Source organism: Miniopterus natalensis, chromosome 4 (assembly GCF_054644295.1).
Source record: "Miniopterus natalensis isolate mMinNat1 chromosome 4, mMinNat1.hap1, whole genome shotgun sequence".
Lineage (NCBI taxonomy): Eukaryota > Metazoa > Chordata > Mammalia > Chiroptera > Miniopteridae > Miniopterus > Miniopterus natalensis.
The window spans coordinates 37297196-37319627 of NC_142084.1; the positions used below are offsets into that span (position 1 = coordinate 37297196).

At 40.3% G+C, this 22432-nt stretch overlaps 1 protein-coding gene across 1 annotated transcript in view; it reads right to left on the reverse strand.

The window, feature by feature from the left end:
- RNF150 (ring finger protein 150) overlaps positions 1-22432 on the reverse strand; it is a 172496-nt gene that overhangs the window by 69208 nt on the left and 80856 nt on the right. Inside the window, exon 2 of the mRNA XM_016206935.2 lies at positions 1082-1332. Within this exon, the coding sequence (XP_016062421.1) occupies positions 1082-1332 (251 nt within the window). The remainder of the gene's footprint in view (positions 1-1081; positions 1333-22432) is intronic.

Consider the following 22432-nt stretch of genomic DNA (forward strand, 5'->3'; position numbering starts at 1 on the left):
CAGTCAATGAATGCATAAATAAGTGGAACAACAAATCGAGGTTTTCTTCTCTCTCTCAATCAATCAATTAAAAAAAAAAGAATCTGTCATGGTCCTGGCTCTCTATCTCAAGAGTTCAAGAAGAGGTCACTGGAAGGGAGATGATTAGTTGGGTAGAAGAAGAATCCTGAGCCGCCTCTGTGGAGCCCTCAGATAAGGGGGATCTTAGACTAGATACTAGAAAGGACTTAACAACCAGTCCTTACTTCTAAAGCCAAAAAGGGCCAAATTCAAACAGTAGAATGTGCTTAGTGTCACTTGTACATTTTTTTTTTTTGGTAAGAGAAAACATGTCCATCAATAGGAGCTGGTTTAATAAATGTAGCATGCAGAAAATAAAATGTTATACAGTCAATAGAAATGAGAAGGCAGCTTGGATTGAGTGTTGATATAAATTAATCTTCAAGATATAGTGAGAAATAAGGGTTCAGAGTTAAGTGTGCTATTATTTGTTCACACACACACAAACACACATGAATTTGCAAGCACTGAAAATGTCTCAAGAAGAAGAAATTTCAGGCAGAGGACCTGGGTAACTAAGGGGCACATATGGGAAGGCAATTACTTTTCATTTATACCATTTTATACCTTTTGCAATTCATATCATGTGTATATACTATCTTTTCCAAAATTAATTGCTTTAAAAAATAGCTTTTATTTATTTATCTTCTTTTCTTCTATCCACAAGAAGGAAATCCTGGCTCTTCCCAAATTCTGTTGCCACCATTAGCATAATCTCAGCTTATGTCCCCTTTCTCCCTTTATGTGCCTCAATAAATAATTGTCCAAAAGATGAGCAATAGGAATGCAGGACAAAGCACCTCAACTTTACAGAACAATACTAGTAAAATATCAAAATATGTGTATTTGGCAAAGATCTGAAAAACTATACAGCAAATACTAAGTGCTTATCTTGAGTGGGGGTACAACAGGTAATTTTGGTCTTGTCTCAGTATTTTGTGTGCTCCTCTAAGTTTATACAATAACATGTCTCATTTTTGTAATAATTTTTAAGTTCTTTAAAAAACTGTTTGCTACTCACCTGGTTCCTGTCCCTGGCATTTGCATATCGAAACCTCTGGATATAATAAAAGACGAGCCACGCGAGGGAAATGATCATCAGGACGATGAAGGAGATGGAGACAAACACAACTGACGTGCGGCTCACATATTTCTGCAAGTTCCGAGTTCCGATGGTGATGTACATCATCACCGTGATGTTTCTTTCCAGCAGGCTGACTATCTCCCTGCCTTTTGGCTCAGGAATCATTATTGCCACGATCTCTTCTACCCCTGTTGTGAGAGGGACAATGGTAAGGGGATAAGAGAGAGAGGGGGAAAATAATAGTGAAATGTCTGGATAAAGTAACACACAACCAAATAATGATACTATTTTTGACAATTATTTGCCAGATCTAATATCCAGGTCTAATTTCTAAGTTCCAACGGCCAGAAACTGAATCAAATTTTTGTTTTCTTCAGCTACCTTGGGATGCTGCTGTCTTATATATAAGAAAAGAACCTAAAATAAACTCATAATTTTGGTGCCAGCGAGGTCATGATCAAGCTACCCTTTAACTGCCCAAGGTGTTACTGACCCTGGTAAATAAAGGTGGGCCCTTCCCAACCAGTCCAAGTTTACAGCCCTATGTTGCATTTCACAACCCACCCTGAGGAGAGGAAAAGGCACTCTTACCCCATGGCACAAGGGTAAAATGCATTTTTATGCCATCTGTCTGCGACCTCCCTCTCTATCCCTCACTCAAACACTATGAATACTTGATTATAGATCTCTACTTATCATTTTCAAGGCAATTTTCTCCTATACAGAGTACCCGAAGTAACCCCAAATAGGGTTTTTTAGTGAGCTCTAACATGATTTGTCAACATAAAATAATGGTCTCAGAATGATTTTCTACTAATTCGATACAAACAGCTTGTGATTCCTCACCAAGCAAGGGAAGATGGAGGCTGAACAAATAACTCCAGGATTGTTTCACTTCCACTCTCAAATACTCCCGCCACATGCCCGTTATTGGAAAGTCTGAAGCAAAAGGGGCACCTTCCTTGGGTGTGAGTTATCTGGGTCATTGTCTCTATTCTTCATCACACTGTGTGAGGCACAGGCTCTCCGAGAGGAGTTCTGGGGCCTCTACAAGGGGGTCTTTGTAAGGATATGATACCAGCTCCAAATGGAGCAACTTGACATGTCACTGTGACTGATCCATGGACTAGACTATCAATTTCACTACAATAGGTTCTCAGGGATCACCCGATTCAAATTTATGCCCACAAAGCTCTTCATGGGCCCAAGTTCCATATGGAGATATCCTATTACCTGGGGTCACTACAAATTCAAGAGAGCAAATTTACAGCTAGGATGTTGTAGCTTAGGGACAAAATTAAGCACCACCATAGCTGCTTAAAGCTGGCTTTGTTCACATGCTGAAGTCAGCCAGCTAGACGGAGCTACCAGATCACATTTGCTCAGGATCTTGCAAGTCTCTTAGAAGCTACTTAGGGCTTTCACTTGACCTTGATCTCTACGCAGGTTTTCGAGTCTAGATTCCTTGATGTTATTTCACTGGGGCCGAATAAATACTTTAAAAGCTAGCTACATACAAAGGTGTCTGTGTAGGCTACATCAATTATATCTTTTTTTTTTTTTTTTAATTCCAAAAACCTTTGCATGGGCCCAACTGTAAAATCACAAAGCCACAGAGTGTTTAGATTTAGCTGTCAACTTCTGGGAATTACTGAAACTGGATGGCTTGAATTTCAACTTTGCAGAATTTACTGACAATTCCAATGCTCCTCTTTCCATGTTTATTTTGGCTAATGGCTGCATGTGGTCTGAGGTTTCTTGAGGGATTAAGGCTGTGGGCAGGTTTTGTCTCTACAGAAATAACTTCTTTGTATACTGGACTAATCTGGCCTGGTGGGGCTCATCCTGATGCTGTAGCTTTTTTAGATATATTTAAATAGTGGTAGATTCATAACTTTTCACTTAATTGATCCTTTTATTTATATTTCTAAAGTGTGTCTATTCAAGGCTCTAGAATAAGATATTTTTTCTGAGAAGGGGATTTGGGGTTATTTCTAAGACTTTGTATGCTCAGATTTGCACAAGTTTTGTATATATATATATATATATATTTTAAAAATATGTTTTTATTGACTTTAGAGAGAGAGGAAGGGAGAAGAAGAGAGAGAGAAACATTGATTGGTTGCCCAGCATGCTCCCTGACCCGGTGTTGAACCCGCAACATGGGTATGTGCCCTGACTGAGAGTTGAACTGGTGGCCTTTCAGTGTATGGGACAATTCTCAACCAACTGAGCCACACTAGGCAGGGCAAATTTTATATTTTTTAGTAGTCAAATTTTATTATTCTATTTTATGGCTTCCAGTTTTGACACTTTGCTTAGGAAGCTTCTCCACCACAGATGACAGAAATACTCATTTAAATTTCTTTTCAAAATCTTTTAGTTTTACTTTTTACGTTTACATCTTGAACAACCTAAATGTGATTTAATAACAACACAACATGTGATAATGTGATGGGTAGAGAGGAGACAGTTAGGATGCAATTTATTTTCCCCTAAATTCTTAGACATATTTGGATCTACTTTTGGATTTTATTTCACTGTAAGATTGACCTATTTTTTGCTGAACCTACACCAGGCTATTTTAGTTGTCTAGGCTTTAAATATATTTACTGTCTGGTAGCCTAACTCTTCCTCCACTAATTATCCCCTTATATTTTTCCACTTATGTACTATATGAGGAGACCATAGGGCCTAATGCTAAAGAGTTGAGCTCTGGAACAGAACAGTTTGTTTCAAACCCCAGCTCAGCATTTTAAAAATAGGCAACCAAAGTTTGGAGATCCATGAAGTTCTAAACTACTCATCATCCATTTTCAGGAACCTGAGAAAACATTTTCTCTTCCTGTAGGGTAAGTATAATTAACTATTTTAAACTGAAGTGTGTAGTTACACTACCTGTGTGGTTCACACCACTGTTGTGTCTTCATAATACATGACATCCGCTTGGAGAGACTGAAAATGGCAGTGGGGAGGTTCTGGTCATCTGAACTTGAACCTTAGTCATTGTCAGTATTCATAATGAATTTCAATTTCTAGGGCTGATGATGGTAAAAAAGAGAGAGGATTCTGGGACATTTTTCCATGCAGTTTAGCCTACATAATGTACATGGTGTGCATTTATCCCAGTAGAAACAGTCATTAAGAACTTAGGTACATAGGCTTTCCCAAAACAGCACAAGGTAAAACGGATTTGGATGAGTTATCTGACCAGTCTGATCAATCCACAAAGTCCAGGGCAAAAAGTGACATAGGATTGAATCTGTTCCAATGGGACACATGCACCCATGTGAGTTATCAAAAAATTCCCTGGTCTTTGCTTCATTTTGGAACATGCAGCCAGTGTTAGGGAGAAGCCAGCAGATTCTCCCCAGCTACACTGTGGTGTCACTGCTTCGGAGGGGGTGTGTGAGGGAAGAGGGGAGAGAAAGCAGGGCTGAGGAGCGGTAGATGCTGAAAATCCAGTTGAGTGATCTCCTTAGAGCAAACACTGCCCTAAGTACCTAACCTATGACACACCGGAGGCTCTGAGACTCACGGAAGAGCCGTGAACAAACAGCACATTCTCTCTGGGTAAACTCTACAAACAGGCCTTGCTATTTGGGCAATTCTGTGCTTACTGTGATGCCTAATCTATTATCAATTGCCTCTTTTTGCAAAATTATGTCAGCCACCCAGCTATTTTCCTCCCAAAGGCACTTTATACTTCTGAGTGATCACTGTTAAGTAATTACCGTGTATTCGGGAAAAGCTCGCTAGCCCTTGAGAGAATGCGTGACCAGGACGTGCGTGTGACCTGGCCGCCAGGCAGGTAGCAGAAGCACCCTGTGTATGTAGTGCTTCCTATTCCCAGAGGGAGCTCAACTGCCATGGCCTAATTTAGTCTATGCAGATAAGTAAGGAATCAAAACAAAAGTTAAGAAAAAATGTTTAATAATCAGGAAATCCTTTATTTATACATTTAAAGCCAGGTTGTTCAAACATTGCATTGATAGAATGTCTGGAACACCAGCACAGGGCTAGACATTTAAAGGGCCAGCAGCCCCATTCCGCCCTGTGCATCCTGGAGGGTGGTAACTCCCTCCTAGGTTTGTGTGAGCAAAAACCCTTTTTCAGTCCTATACATCCTCCGCTCCCCTAATCTTTACTTTAGTCTCACTGACAGCCCTTTAGAATTTAGGCAATAGTAAGAAAAGGCAGTTTTCATTTATAGATATTTTCTGATTATACACTTATTATCTACTGCCTTTTAAATAGTCAGCTCCTGATAATCATCTATTCTAAAGTCAGATGATAACATATGTGAAATAATTTCAAAAAACTGCAAAGTACCATATAAATGTAAAGTATTACCATTTTCTGCATTAGTTTAAAAACACTTTTAATAAACATAGATGCCAAAATCATAAATAAAGCATTCACAAATCAACTCCAACAATCCAGTAAAAAAATATTTATGATCAAGGTGGGATCTGTCCTAGGAAGGTGAGGGTGATTTAATATTGGAAAATATATGAATGCTTTTTAGTGCATTAACAAATTAAAGGAATAAAGCATATGATTATCTTGTGTACCTAGCTGTCCTCCAATATCTGGTCTCTTATACTTCTACAGTATTCATGTTTTAGCCTGGCACATGCTGTCTAGCAAAGTGTTAATCCTCAGCCTCCCTTGCAGCTAGCTGTGGCTCTGTGGTTAATGTTTGGCTGTTGAGATGTGGGTGGAGATGATGTTGGCTACTCCAGGGTCCTATCCATAAAGGACTGAGTATGTGCACCCCAGACCCTGTCTCCCCTTGTATCTGACTCCAGATAGAGAGGTGTGGAACAACCAGCTTCTTAAAGAAGGAAGCATATGTTGGGGATGGCACCCATTCCTGATTCTTATTAATAGTAATATAAAGAAATTTCCTTAATGTGGGTTATATCCACTTAAGCTATCATAGCTGTGGAGAGCTCTGATGTCACCATGATTCCTGTTCTCTGGAAGTCACCTGTTCTTCCTCTTTGTAACCTGTTAGAGTTATATTTGAGATGCTAGTCTTTCAGGTTCTTAAATGTCACTGTGTCTGAGTATTCATCAGTTAGTTTGGTAGTATATGGATACTTTCAATCTGAGGTATTTCATTTTTTCTTTAATTCTAAAACCGTTGTCTTTCCTCTTATATTTTTCTTTCCTGTGATTCCTATTATCCTGTTGGTGGCACTTATTCTTCTCTTTGCCATATTTTTAATGCTTTTCCCCTCTCATTTAAAAAATGTTTTATTTTGAAATAATTATAGACCAATAAGTGGTAAAAATATTACACAGAGGTCCCATGCACCTATCTCCTAGCTTCCTCCAATGGTGGTGGTCTTACATATTACAGTGCATTATCAAAACAGGAAACTGGCTGGCAAAGTGCAGTGAGCTAGATTATAGGACTTACTCGGACTTCACCAGTTTTGGTACGTACAGATTTTTAAAATGTCTGTGTAAAATTCCATGAAATTTATCATACATATAGAGTCATATAACTACAATTAAAATATTGAAATGGCCCATCACCACAAAGGAATTCCTTCCCTCCCTCCCCCTCTTCTCCTTCCCTAACCCCTGGATGTTGGCTTATCTATTCTCCATCTCTATAATGTTGTCATTTCTAGAACGTTTTATAAATGGAACCATTTGAGATGGGCTTTTCCCACTCAACATAGTGACTTTAACATCTATCCAAGTTGTTTTGTGTGACAGTAATTCCTGTATATTGCTGAGTAGTATTCTACAGTACAGAATGTGGTACATCATAGCTGTTACTCACTCATTGATGGACATACGGGTTATTTCCAGTTTTGGGCTATTAAGAATAAAGCTGTTATGAACATTAGTATACACGTTTTTGTGTGAATATAAGTTTTCATTTCTTTGGGTGAATGGCAAGGGGTACAATTGCTAGATTGCAGGGTAGCTGCATGCTTGGTTTTTAAAAGAAACTACCAAAAGAAACTGCTTTTCAGAGTGGTTGTATCATTTTACATTCCCACCAAAAATGTATGATCGATCCAGTTTCCCAACATCCTTGCCAGCATTTGAAATTATCACTATTTTTTAATTTCAGCCATTGTAATAGCTATATAGCAGTATTTCATTATAATTTCTCTTTATCTGTCGTTGCTGACTTGTGGAAGAGCTTCTCAAGCTGATCTTCAAGCTCATGAATTTGTCTTTAGTGGTATCCACTCTATATTTTACTTCACTTATTGTGTTCTTTATAACTATTATATTTTTCATTCTATGCCCAGCCGGTGTGGCTCAGTTGGTTGAGCGTAGTCTCATGCACCAGGAGGTTACCGGTTCGATTCTCGGGCTCAATCCCTAGGAGGGGGTATGCAGGAGGCAGGCAATTAGTGTTTCTATATCTCCCTCTCCCTTCCTGTCTCTGAAATAAATAAAAATATATTTTTTAAAAAAAGAAAATCAATTTCTTAAGAGCAGTTAAAGTTTACTGTTTTGGTTTCTAGAAGTTGGAAAACCCCACATAGTTTTCCTTATGGTAAGATCAAATAATAATGTCAGTTAAAAGACCAACTATTAACATATGAGAAAACATAGCAAAGTGGGACAGAACTTGATATAACTTGGTGGATGTAAACAGGCTTCTGAAAGATGAGCTTTCAAACTCCAGAGAAGGGGAAAACACTGCATCTCCTTTGGCTGGACCCATAAATTACAACTAGTTGTAACGAACATTAGTATGAAGCGCTTTTAGACTAATATAAGTGAATAAAGTCTATAAAGCTCCTTGGTCTTTATGCCTTCATGGGTAGATCACAGGGCAGGGGAACTGGGTACATTTCTCAGGTCTCGGAAGGTCTAGGAAGGGGAGAAGAGTTGGGCCATTGAGTATGCATTTTGAAAAAGCTCCACAGATCTGAAATATACCTAGTGTCCCTTTGTTCCATAAGCTCTACACTGTTAGTCCAAGAGTGTCCATGGCAGATACTGTCCATTACCACCCGTATCCCCTAGTCCACACCATTTTAGTGAACACTGTCCTGCCTTTCAACGGCCAGCATCTCCTTGCCTAAATGGCCTTCCTTGACCACTAGACATCACTCTGACTGAGCGTGGGCCAGGAAGGAGGAACTGCCACCACCTGGGAGCAGTCCTGAAGTAATTACTGAGGAAGTTGTTGCATAAATCCCTCAGCTCCCTCCTCCCGGTGCTGGAGGAGCTCGCCAGTGGGATTAAGCTGCAGTGACTCCGGTGGAACTTAAGAGCACACTCTTTATTGGCTCCTTGGCCTCACTGTTGAGTTTCTCCATTCCCAAACTGCTGTTTCCTGGAATCACCTCCAAAATGCCTTGTACTTGAACCTTTGTCTTAGGTCTGCTCCTGGGGAAGCCCAAACTAAGACTGTGCCAAAACTTATTTCTCTCTTTTTTTCCTTTCCTTATAATTCCGATGCCCTAAATAATAGCTATATTGGTTTGTGTCTTATGGACAAACAGACACTGCTTCATAAATATCATCAAAAGCAAACCCCTGAACTCCTCCCCATCTATTTTGTAACTTATAAAAAGGAGCAGAATCATTCAGCAGAAGTAGCTCCCTCCTACCTTCTCACGCCCCCTCGCCGTGAGGGTAGCTGTGGTGACACAGCTGCTGAAAAGGAGCATTCACTCGGCTACCTGGGGGACTGGAGCATCTTCTCTCCCCTCGCTGCCCTTAGGGAGGGGACATTCTTTGGATACTGAGCACTCGCTGAGATGACTGCACATCGGCCACTCTGGAAGGCTCCTTGTCTGACGCGCAGCCGCTAGCCACGTGCGGCACCGAGTACTTGAAATGTAACTGGCATGACTGAGCGACTGCATTTCTCATTTTAGTTCATTTAAATTTTAATTTAAAGTCATTACTCAGTTCAATTACTGGAAAACTTTTAAGTATTTTTGAGACAACTTGAGCATGAACATCTACTTTTTTCTTTCCTTTTTTTTAATTTAATTTTTTCCATCATCATTTCTCCCCTCTATGCTCTCTTCTACCCCCCCCCCCCACTCCAGCACCACACTGTTGTCCAAGGCCATGAGTTCAATCTCTTTTTTTTTTCTTAAGTACTATCCCCCAATGCTGTCTGCCTGCTCTCTAAGTCCGTCTCTACTTTTTTCTAGTGTAAGTTTTATAAAATCTAAATACAGATCAAATGTGTCCGGTGGAATTTAGCATCTGTATGGAGATGTGCTGAAATATAAAATACACACTGGAATTTGAAGAACTAATATGAAAAAATGCCATGAGTAATCATTAATATTTGATATTAATAAAGATACTTTTATATTGATTAGATGTTGAAATGATAATATTTTGGATATGTTGGGTTATATAAAATATATTAAATATAATTTCTCCTATTTCTCCATTTTTACCAAAAAAATGTGGCTGCTAGAAAATGAAATTACATATGTGGTTCACATTATATTTTTTATTGGATGGCACTGTTCAGTCACCCTACTCATTACTTTTATTTGCTAGTCTTGTGGGAAAAATCACTGCTGTATAAAAAGATGAAGACAAAGAAATGACACTCCCTGTTCTTAAGGAGGTGACATTTTAAAAGGAACGTCGCAAGCTCAGTAATCTATTGAAGTCAAACTTAGAAGCAAAATAAAAAGTAAAGGCATGTCAAACTTTTCCATGGAAAGTAGCTATTCTTTTACATGAATAGATTATGATACTAAAGTAAATTACAGAAAGTGACTTAAGAAATAATGTCATCATCTTTATAAGTCTATAAGGCTTGCTCAGCCTGAACAATGAACCAAGTGCTGTGCCAATGTCACCTTTCTAGACTTCAATGGAACAACAAAATCAGGCACCTGGATCATCTTCTCTGACATCATTGCCTCCTTTATTTTACAGATAAGGAGAAATGACTTAGCCAGGTTAGGAGACTTGTTTAAGGATAGAAATGATTTTGTTCTTTCTCAAAAAAACCAAAAACCCCACAAAAATTAATTCTTGAATATAATTTATGTTCCTATTTAAAAACTTCTCCGTCATTGCAAAGTTCGTATATTCAAACAAGTGGTTCTCAGATGTACCAACACTTCTTGGTATTACTGTCATAATTCCTTCCATATTTCTAAATAATATGATGATACTAATATTTCTTAGATTATCAATTTTGGACATTTTCTATTGACATTCTGCCATGGTAGATGAAGATGTAATTTACTATCACTCTACTTATGTCCCCACCTCATCCCTCACTGGATAAATCAACAGTATTCGATGCAAATACCGTTCCTTGTAAAGCCAGCTAGCACATTACAATTATGCATATTTTCTTTGTTTTTCTTGAAGTGAATAAATAATTGCAGCCTTCTTTCATTTGCCTGGTTTTCCATATTTCCATTGTTATTTTTCCTCACAAATGCTACTCTCTCTGCCGTGTGCTTACCAATAACATTTTCTGTACTCCTCAAACACATTAGCTCCATGTGTCTTTTTGACGGAGACCCTTCCCTCCTGCAACCACTGTTCCGCTCCAACACGGACTGGTTGCCTTGAAGCCTGATATGCAGCTGTCACCTGGGAGCTTGTCTTACATGGTGATCTAACGGGGGAAAAACTACTTCCCAAGTCAACTTTAAAACTCTCTTATTTGTATTCTGCGGACATATGTGTATTAAGTAACAGCCAAACGGTACTACCAACACCACAATCAAACACTCAGCACACTTAAAAATAGTAATCAGTAGTTTTTATAAATATTTACAATAGGAAAAGAGTGTGCCTATTTGAAGCATTTTGATTGCCCCTCAGCAAATGCTATCACAAGCCACAGAGGTCTTTTAGCTTCACTGCTGCCCAAACCTGGGTGTTTCCGAAGTGACCCTCACATCTGGAGCACATAAAGGCTGGTGTCAGCGATGTTCCCAGAATTACCTTTTGTTTAACCCCGAACTTTCGAGCTCATCATTGTTGGAAAATAGGATCGAGAGGCCTTTATGATCAGGTAATGTGGAACCAGTAGGAATGTGAAGACAGAGCTGTGCTATCGTGGTGGTGCCGGCGGTGATGACATTCTGGATCTTGCTTATCTGACCTGTTCATCCAAAGAATGCACCAGTTTTCAGCTGACCACCGAAAGAGGTCCCAGATGTAGACAGAGCCATGGAAAGCTGTTGCAGAACCACAGAGTTCTACTTCTGGGTGCCACCCGGAGACCATCTGTCAAGTCCAATCTCCATATTTTGCAAACGAAAAAAAACCAAGGCCCAGATTTACCTAAGACAAAAAGGGGGTTGGTGGCAGCTTGGAAGCAGGCTTTTCAAAACATTTAGAAAGATGAAAGTAACTGATTGCTAACAGAGAAATTATGATCTTACAGATGGGTGTTGTTATTTTGCATAAGCTAAGCTTCCTGGAAGAAGTAAAATCATTTAAATATTCAAATTAACAAGAAGAAAATTCTGAAATGTCCTAAATTAAATTACAGCAGGTGGGAGGGTGGAAGGGAGAAACAAGAGAGGTTAATCAGGTAACAGCTGCAGCCCGAAACCAACAAAAGACCAATAACATTCCTGAATGTACCTCCAAGCTTTGAGTTAACTTCCTTCCAGGTGGCTATTTCTGCAATTATCCAGACAAATAGTCGACCACCAGGCGCCACCGCATCTTGCTTATGCATGATATTTCTGGATTGTTGCCCAAACCAACCCCCCACAAGCAAACACAGTTCCCTTACAGACTCCACACCTGTCCCAGAACTAGCCTCCTCCACCCTCTCCCACTCCTTTATCTAGAGCCAATGTAACTTCTTTCAAAGCAACTTACATCTTTCTTCCCCAAACGGTTTGTGAGAAAGACCCCTGCCAATCCCGAATGCTGGACGCGCCTCCACCAGCCCTGCCGCCGCTGGTTCAGGCTGCATGTGCCAGGGCCTGCTCCTTTGCTGCCTGCATATAGCTCAACAAACCCGTCTTTCAGAAAAGCTTGTAGCTGAGAAAGTTTTTGTTTAATGATATAGATAATTCTAACTCTTAGGCACTGATCCTATAATACTGTAACAATATTTTATAAGTAAATGTGGAAATTGAAGCATCAAATCGTCATGTTTCTGCCGTGTTTTCTGTTTTTGTTTTTGTTTTTACCACGTGAAACACAAATCTTGAGGCTTCTTAATTACTTAGCATCTGGCTTCGGAGATGATAGAACTTATGCAAATTATAGGTAAATGCTGACAGCTAGGCTGTTCTAGAACGACCAGCCAGTTATGGGTCGCTGCTGAAAAGAAGAGTTAAGAGCATTTTTCACTTCTCATTCAGAGACAAAGTCCTTAGACATGGGATGAATGTCACTGACTTGTTTGTCTAAAGAGACTGTGGCCACTAACCAAAAAAAAAAAAAAAAAGAAAAAAAAAAAGTTAAGCACTAATGAAAAAATGAAAAAGAATTGCTGTTTCTTTTTTTGGACCTGTTTTTCAGCACTTACTTGAATTTTCCAAATTACAGGTAGATTATTCTAAGAAATCCTGCTCATGTGCCATCACCTTATAATTTATATCCACTGTGGGACACGCGTGCACCGTCTGCATTCTAACCACCAAGGAGCTAATGGCCTTTCCCAGCGCCCATCGCAGGCCGTCCATACGCAGTCTTCACAGCCAACACAGAGTGTCCGTGATCTGGTACTAATCATTTCCCTTTGCTTATTCTAGAAATTACTACTTGTTCTCTCTTTTACAAACAACTCTGAAGTGAAACAAAATGATAGCTTTCTTCATCACATTAGCAGCTTTGATTTGGAAAATCATTTGCGAATATTAGTTCTGGAGCCTCAAAACCATTCCAACAGATTACAACCATGAAACTCCATTTGCTCACTAGAAACATTCCACTCTGAATGTCAAGACTTCAGCCTTAAATAAGATTCTAGTGAAGGCAAAAGATGTTTATATTTGCGGGTTGCTGAGCAACCGATGTAGCAGCTTTCCAAATCTGAAGCAAATCAATAAATTCTAACTGAAATTTGAGAAGAATAATTTATATGGGAATAATAGTAACTAACGGGTACATTTAGAGAGTCCGGAAAAGCACAGTTGAATGTTCCCAGCAGAGTGACAAAATAAATTATTCCAAGTGTGGAAAGACTGGAATCATGTGAATGCTCTTATCTTCAGATGGTGCAGATCTTAATGGGGTCCTTCAAGAACCAAAATTCTTAAAATACTGCAAAATGTAATCTGAAAATACATACAAGATAGTAAACCTGTCTTGTTCCTAAGAGAAAGGGATTTTACTGATAATATAAAAAATTCTTTAAGTTCTCGGATTCCCTGTCACAAAAGAATGTGTGGTAATGTTTCCAACTTGAGTTCCACTTATTTAAAATTTTAGTACACATGAGTATACTTTTAAGTGACTTATTCTTAGGTTTCAGAATTTCCATCTAAGTATGTGGGCATTTTCTGACAAACTCACTGGGGATCATGAGATAGTTAACCAGGGATTGGGAAGTAAAACGGAAGATAAAGCAGGAGGTTGCACAGTTGAGTTGTGTCTTGGGCCAGGTGTGGGAGATGTATGGGGGGCTGCCACCGTTAGATGAGCCTTGGCCTTGCTCCTGTGGCTGGTAGCAGGAGAGACACTTGGTCAATGACAAAGCAGCTGAGAGAAGAGCACAGTGTGCTCCACCTTTAACTCTGTGAGTGATGCTTTTCTTAGCTGGTCCTCCCTGGTGGGGTGGAGGCACTCAGGCATAGCTATTTCAAAGGGTGAGCTAGGCACAATGACAAATCCTCCTCGAGTACCCCACCCACGGACAACTATGGACAGATTCCTCCAGCACAAGAATCAAGGGACATCCCTTGATTCAGAGCAGCAGGGGACCAGGTGGAGAGGATGAGATGATTGTCTGGGGAGTGACACATCTTCCCTGGGGGTGTCAAAATCAGTCATGGTTGGGTATACTAATTTCCCATTGCTGTGACAAATTACCACAAACTTAGTGGCTTAAAACAATAGTAATTTATTATTTTACAGTTTTAGAAATCAGAAGTCTGAAATGGTTGTCACTGGCAAACATCCAGGTGTCAGCAGGGCTGTGCTCCTTCTGAAGGCTCTAGGGCAGAAACTTTGGCTTTTCCACCTTCTAGAGGCAGCTTGCATTCCTTGGCTTGTGGCCACATCACTCCACCCCTGCTTCCTTTGTCATCTCCTCCTTTCCCTCTGACCCTCATGCCTCCCTTTTATAAGGATCCTTATAATTACATTGGCTAATCCAGGATCTTTAACTTAATCATACCTGCAAAGTGCCTTATGCCATAGAGGCAACACAGTCACAGGTTCTGGAGATGGGGGTGGGGCATTATTCTGCCTACCAGGCTGAAGGTGGAAGTAAGACGTATTTCTGGAGTAGGTCTCCCAGGGGCATGCAACTGGAGCCAGATCTTTCCTCATTATAGTGAAGGCCCCCGTTTTCCCCAGGTGTTTACATGGATGGAGAAGTAAGATTATTTATGATTTCCCTAAGGCCTTCATTCTGCTTGAATAGACTGACTTCAGCCGTGGGCTGATTTCAATAAACGTTAAAGCTATTATTTCTCAAAGTCATGGAAGATAGCTAATCCCTGTCTCCCCTCTTCTCCCTGCCCCCACTAAGACCCCAAACCCAAATCCTAGCACACTGGCAGGCACTCAGCCATGAGCAAGATCCTAGGGACATAAATTCTAACTAAGGCAGTGACATTCACTCATTGTAAAACACTGGCCAGGAAGGATGACAGGCCTAGTCCATTTTGGCAAGAAAAAAGTTACATGTGTGGAATTTTGTTGGCATAATAGTGGTAATTTGCCTCCTAGGGCCTAAGAATAGCTGCCCCCAGCATCTGAGAATGTAAGAGCTTTCCAAATAATTATTCGTTCCTCTCAGCTCCCTCTAGACCTTCACAGGCTGCACAGAGGCACATATGCATGCTTCCAGGCTCTTGGAGAGAACTGCTCATGGAAAGGATACAAAAAGAGCCAGCCTATTAACCATGTTTGGAGTGGAAATCTAAGGCCGTACCTGCTCCAAAGAAGCCCAACCAAATCCTGAAAGATTTTAAAGAGGGTCAAGTGTAGCAATATTAACGATGTTAATAAGTGAAGCCATATTAACATCTCCCCACACGAATCGTTGCCAGGTTGTCTTGAAGGCAGAGGCCCAGAGAATCTGAGATGAGAGGCAAGTCTGGGACCCAGGTGATCTGTGTGTTTATCAGACCAAGGGTGCAAGCTGAAGGCGAGAATACAACTCATCCGGAGGTCGATTCTTAATAAATGTGGGTATTAGTTGTGGGGCTGCTGCTCACACACACACACACACACACACTCTCTCTCTCTGTCTCTCTCTCTCTGTCTCTCTCTCTCTCCACTGCCTATTTAATCAGCCCTAACGAACTGAAGCCGGAGGCTAATATTGAACAGGGAGTGACCTTATTGTGGTGGCTGGCCACACAACAAAAACCACATTTAGAAGGCATCAAGTCCAAAAAAAGTAAGGCCTGAGAATGAGGAAGTGTAAGCTAAGAAAAAACGAAAAAGGTTTTAAGTATTCCCTAAAGACCAGTAGCCCTGAAGGGCAAAATGATTCACTGCCAGGCTCTCGGAGTAGAGAACAGGGTGGAATTTTCACTCAAGGCTGTCACCCATCTGGTTTTCACGTGGATTATCTGGATGGAAGCTTATATTTAATCAATCTACCACTCTTTACTGAGTGCTCAGCACTACTAAATGTTAAGAGAGAGCATGAGATAGTGGAAAGTAAATTTGATCTGGAATAGTTAAAACTGAAGTCCTGCCTTTATTCATAGCTGCGTGATCTGGGCATTTAATTTCATTGAGTCTCAGTTTTTTATCTCTATGAGGAAACAATAATATTGTATATTAATTATGCATTAATTATATATTATAATCATACATTACTAATAATAATTTACATAAGCTTGAGAATTTATTATTATCATTATTATTATTATGCTCTGCCTACTTCAAAAGGTTGATGAAAGAATAAAATATGAATGTTTAAGTTCTTCTTATCTTATTAAATGTTATAAAAATACATATCGCTATTATAGAAGCAAGGTAAACTTCAGGTTCTACTTAGGGAATTTAGTTAGGGAAATTACACATGCACAAGAAATATAAAGAGAAAAACTGTATTTAGCAAAGTGTTAGAGTCCTGGAGTCTATTAGATTTCCTGACTCCATGCACTAAGGTTCATTGTGTGGTACAGACCAAGACTAAAAGTGAGAAAAAGTCATCAGGAAAAACTTCATAAGAGAGAAGCATGTGAGTTGGGTGCAATGAGGCAGAAAGGAACTTGGAGAACATTCCAGAATGTGAGAAATTCATGAGCCAATATACAGAGATAGTGAGAAGCAAATCTGCATAATTTCCCCAAACCCTCTCCTACAAACCACGATGGGGAACAACACGGCCTTATCTACCAGAGCATAAGCTGTACATATCTTCTGACACAGCACTGCCACTTTTAGAAATTGATCCTACAGGTGCATATGCATGTGCACACATGAATAATATTTATAAAGATATTCTGCAGTCCAGTTTGTATATTTGATGGAAATAAAATTTTAAAATCTAGAAATACAACCTCAGAGCCCATCAATAGGAGACTGGTTAGAAAACTGGTATATCCTTAATGAAATATTTCACCCATTTTATAAAATGTAACATATATAATAGGCTCCAGATGCACCGATTTTGAATAATTGTCAAGATTTATTAAGTAAAATAAGTAAAGTATAGAACTGTGCCTACAATGCTATTATTTGTGTACAAACAAAGAAAAAGACTATGACAGATTGCTTGTCAGTGCACAGACGACCTGCATCAAAGTAAAGAAGCCACCAGTAACAGATTAGGATAGAGAAGTGAGAGGCGACTGTACTTGTCACTATAAGCCTTTGGGATTCTGTATCATAGTCTTGTATTATCTTTTCAAAAATTACTTCAGAAGTACCATCTGGCGGCCCCATGCTTTTAAAGACTCCAAGTAATTTTGCGCACCCTGACTTCAATTTAGGAAGCCCTGACAAACAATGTTCCCTGAAGAGACTCTAGCTGAAATTGCTTCCAGGTACATAACAATGCAAAATAAAGCTGTCCAACGTAGGGTCCAGTGCAGTTACCCGTGGACTTCATTTAATGGTTAGGTACTGTTATGGACTGAATTGTGTGTGTGTGTCCCCCACCAGCCAAATTCATCTGCTGAAGCCCTTACCCCAACAGAAATAGAGCCTTTGTTAATTAAGGGTCAATGTGGTCATAGGAGTGAGGCCTGACCTGACTGATGACCTTATAAGAAGGGGAAGAGACACCAGAGCGTTCTCTCCTCTCCACCATATGAGGCACGGGGAGAAGGCAGTCGCCTACACGCCAGGGAGAAAGCCCTCACCAGAAACCAACCCGACTGGCAACTTGATCTTGGACTATCAGCCTTCAGAACTGTGAGCAAATAAAATTCCATTGTTGAAGCCACCCAGCCTGTGGTATTTTGCTGTGGCAGCCCCAGCAAAGTCAGGCAGGTACCACCATGGACTCTAGCCAGTGCAAGCTGAGCTCAGGTGGTTGCTACAATGCCTTGCCTGCAGAGGAGCAATGCTGACGCACAGTAACACACCCCTAGGTAAAACTGAAAGAATGTGTGTGAGTAGCCCTAGGTCCTAGTTCCCAGGCTGTCTCCCTGACCGTGACCTTGAGCTATCAACCTCTGTAGGATTTGTCTGAAGCATCTCTAAGTTCCTTCCAGCTTGTGGGTACTAGGGTCTAGGACACACAGACAGCAAAATATGCCACTGCCAAGAGTCACGTTCACATCCAAAAATAGTGCAGTTTCATATTTGTGAAAGAGAAATAGCAGGCTGTTTCCAGGAGCCCCCAGTTAGTGTGAGCAGATCTACTTAGATTTTAAAGCCTCGCAAAGGTGGCTGCTGCCCCCGTTGCTGAGGACACAGAATCTTCCTCATTCCGAGCCCTGCTAGCCTTCTCCAGGGAGGGCAGAACATGCTCCACTCCGAGAAGTTACTACTCTGAAAACCCACCTTTCAGAAACCCTGATACTCCCAAACCGGGCGGTAGGAAGTACTCCATCTCACAGGCGGATAAGGACACCTCCTGTTGCTAGCAAAGCAAGAGAGGTGGTGTGAAGCCAATCACTAAAGCACACATTGCTCAGGTATTATCCGTGCCCAAGTGGAAAGTGAAAGTGACTCTGCTGACCGGCTGACCCAACACTTGAGAGAGAGACCCAGGGATACTCTTGTGGCGAGCAGCAATTTTAAAAAACCTACTTGAAGTGCTGATGCTTTTTTTTTTTTTTTTTTTTTTTTAGTCTAAGATTTGAATTCTTATCAACACCTAAGAACGGATATCATGGTTTGGGCAGGGAATAATTTCCTTAATGACAATGAGGCTAAAAGAATGGCAGTGCTGCTTGTTATCAAGATTTGGGGGATGCGGTTTCAAGAGAAAACATGACCCAGGATTGTGGGTGATGATTTCATATACATATTTTTAATATATCTTTATTGATTTCAGAGAGAGGAAAGGAGGGTGAGAGAGAGATAGAAACATCAATGATGAGAGAGTCACTGATAGGCTGCCTAGCCCGTAAGCCGGGCATGTGCCCTGACCGGGAATCGAACCCCGATTGCCTGGATCCTAGGTCAATGCTCCACCGCTGAACCACGCCCGGCCGAGCATGATTTCATATTTTTGAACTCATTCTGGACTCTGTAAGGAACCCATTTCCATTGTACCCATCCCTAGCAAAGCTGAAAAAAGAGCTTTATCAGATTAGGAGTTGAAATGACCTTGAAAACCAGTTTTTGAAAACAAGTAAGCCTCTTCAAGGAATCGGTTTAGAAAAATTCTGCCTCCAAATCTCTCCTGGTAGATAGTTCTGAATATATGGCAAAATTTTATCTACTTAAGTAGTTCAAAAACAAGAAAATATTTGAGCACAAATTTCATAATTACATTCTAGATTCCTTGGGTCAGTCAGTATATGTAAGGGAGACTCCTGTTTATAGCTGTTAAACCTGGAAAGTAGCTAGAACTCTGGGTGTAAGAGTGGTTTATTCTTTGAATCCTTATTAAATACTGTAAGTACACAGACATATTGGTTTACCAACAAATATATTCGATTTTGAGCAACATCAAATTGCCATGCAGGTGGCAGACTATTTTAACTCCTTCAGAATATTAAAAGTAAATGCAACAAAATTTTCATGCACAAATAGAGGATCTTGAAAAGTATATCAATTTCAAGAGAAATATAATAGCCTACACTGATTTAAAAAGTTTTGACTTTGTTCTCACTACACACTTAGGCCAAGACAGAGGTAACGGGATTTGTTAAAAATTTGCCTCCCCACACCTCAAACGGGGAAAAATTTCTATAAATATCAAAAAGAATGAATCAAGCATCCAAATGAATTGTTGCTTACAATGTTATATTTCAACGTGGATTTTGTCCGGGAGGCTTCGTAAGTGTTAATCCCTGGCCATAGGCATCCTTATTCAAAAGTTATTTCAGCTGGCTAGAATTTCAAATGGCACCAACTATAAATAAGTATAACAATATAAAACCTTTCAGCTGTTTTACAAGTCTTATGCTATAATAACTATAAGAATGACTCATTCAGTACTAATTTATCTGTGAACTTTTGAAAATCGCTACATAGAAGACAAATTAAATAAATTAGCCTGACTTAACTTATAATTGAATAATTATGTTGGAAAAAATGTTTGAGGTGCACAGACTTAACCCATTAAGACACAGGCCACGTATTTCCCATATCTATACGCTTATGGAAAACATTCAAGAGATTATACTCCCATTTGCCTATGGTTGTAAAATGCAGCCCATCTTTAAAACTCTAACTGGAAATCCCTCAAGGTGAATTAAATTCTGTGGTACTCCATCAAAGCCTATTTCTCTGAGCAATTTCCTCTCTTTCCTTTAGATACTGTTTGATATATGCTTCTCTTTGACCATCTTCTGTCTTCTCATGTTTTCCTGCTCTTGCTCATACTTTTAACATACCCTCCTCATTTATCCTCGCTACTTCTTTCTCTCCTGTCCTTTCTGTTTCAGTAATTACACAACAGAGATTTATTGTCTCAATTGTATAAGATGATGAAAGGAACAGTTTATATAACCTCCTAGGAGAATTAAAAAAATGTAATCAAATTTAATGAAACTAACTTTCATAGTAGCAAATAACACCTGTGAAATAAACTAGATGTGGATGATACATGTGTGTTTATATCTACACGTGTATATGTTTCTGTCTACAATACTGACCCAGACATCACCTGAAATCATTCCGTGGTATGAGTTCCCACTTTAGTTTGGGAAAATACAATATCTCAGTTCTGCTTAGAGAAAGAAATAATTTTATGACAGATTATTATACGGTAAAAGAAGTATTAGCTGAAGAGTTACAATTTTGAGTGTTAGAAATGCTTTTCACCAGGGTTTTCCTTGGATTTGTTTATTGTCAAAGCCTCATGCACAGCACAATCTTTCCTGTATTTGATTAAACTCACACCAGGGCAGATTATCTGACTCCTACCATAGCTCTATCAACAGCCTCTTATTCTAAGAACAGATCTATGATGTCAGCCCTTATTCCATCTCCCTCCCCCACCCCCTTCCTCTCCTCACTATCTTAAACTATGCCACACTGAATGATTAAGAGCTTGGGTCAAAATGATGTGGTTACATAAACACCTACTATTTCTGTCTTATGGAAATGCTTCCCTTGTGAGTTACTCAATGTGTCTCAGCCAGAGACTGCATCTCCTCTCTGGGCTTGCACTGAAAATAATACCATTTGGCCTAATCCCACTGACAAATTGCTAAATCTTTTAAACAGGCCTGCTGCATACACCAAGTGGCATAACTGCGAACATGGCTAGCAGCTTATAAGTAAGTCAGATGTAGTGCAGAGGTGAAGGGTTGAAGAGGAGGGCTGGGCACCTTCCCTCACGGAGCACCATGCTCTCAACTAGGAAGCACCTCAGCCTTGATTATTTCAAAGGACTCTTCCAGTTACGTCCTTTAAGCTCTTCAAGGAGCACTGTCAAAATTCCCGAAGGAAAGAACATTTACCTGTAGTATTCACCTCTGAACACCTAATGCCTACAGCACTGCCTGACACATAGTAGGTGCTTAAAAGATATTTGTTGAAAGAATGAACCAAGTGGCAGGTTTCTCACCACCACTCTGAAGTGATATTCATTTAGGGGACTTGGATTCTCTTTCTATCCTTACAGGGATGTATTTCTTGAGTAGACACATAATTACTTATTACTTACTGGACAAGTATGAGAAATAAAAAGAAAAAAATAGGAAAGAACTGAATTTTGAGAAGCAAGGAGAGAAAGGACCATGGAAATAATTTTAGGGTGTGACACACCATACAAAACAGGGCTACCATGGGTGCTAGCTTTCAGGACTAATCTACATCACAGAAAAGAACATGTACCATATGGTATAACTCTTTCAGGAGACTTTGGTGAGGGACCTAGGCAGTGTCCTCCACCCCAAACACAAAGATTGATATTGGACTGAACTACAACCTTGGCAAATTACCAGGATGAACAGTTTACCGAAGTCTGCTGAGGGGACCGATGGCATAGGGAGAAAGCAGGTAAATGGCTTATCCTCTCTTGTTCTCTCACCCTTCCCATTGCCTTTTCCTACTTCAGTAACACTGGCCACATTCCAATTACCAACAGTCATGAACACTTGGTCTGTTCTCCCCACAACACCCCAAATCCAAGTGAAGGGGAAGAAGGCCATGGGTGCCTCTGCTGACCCAACGTGGGAAAAAGATGCTGCAAGACTGAGTTGTCTCCCACTGAACAGAGAGTGGAGTCCTGGCGTGGACTGCAGGCGATGGAAGTAAAGGGGCAGTTCAACCGCCAGAGCCTTTGGAGAGAAGAGAAGCCACCCTACAAGGTTCTCTGTGAAATGAGGCAGCCTCCGCGGCTAAGGATTTTAGCCCCACTCTTGTCCAGCACCCTGTTTCCATTCTGTTGCCCTTCCAGGTCTTTCCCCATTCTCGTCTTTCTGCTTCCCCAGCCTCAGCCTGGTGAGCCTTGATTCAGGCCATCAGGATACCACCAGTTGTGTAGATCTCAGAGGTGTCTGCAGATAGCGGAGTTCCACCAAGGTCAGGGAGGAAGGATGGTTCTTCAAGCAAGTGGAAGGAGTGGGTTGTGTACCA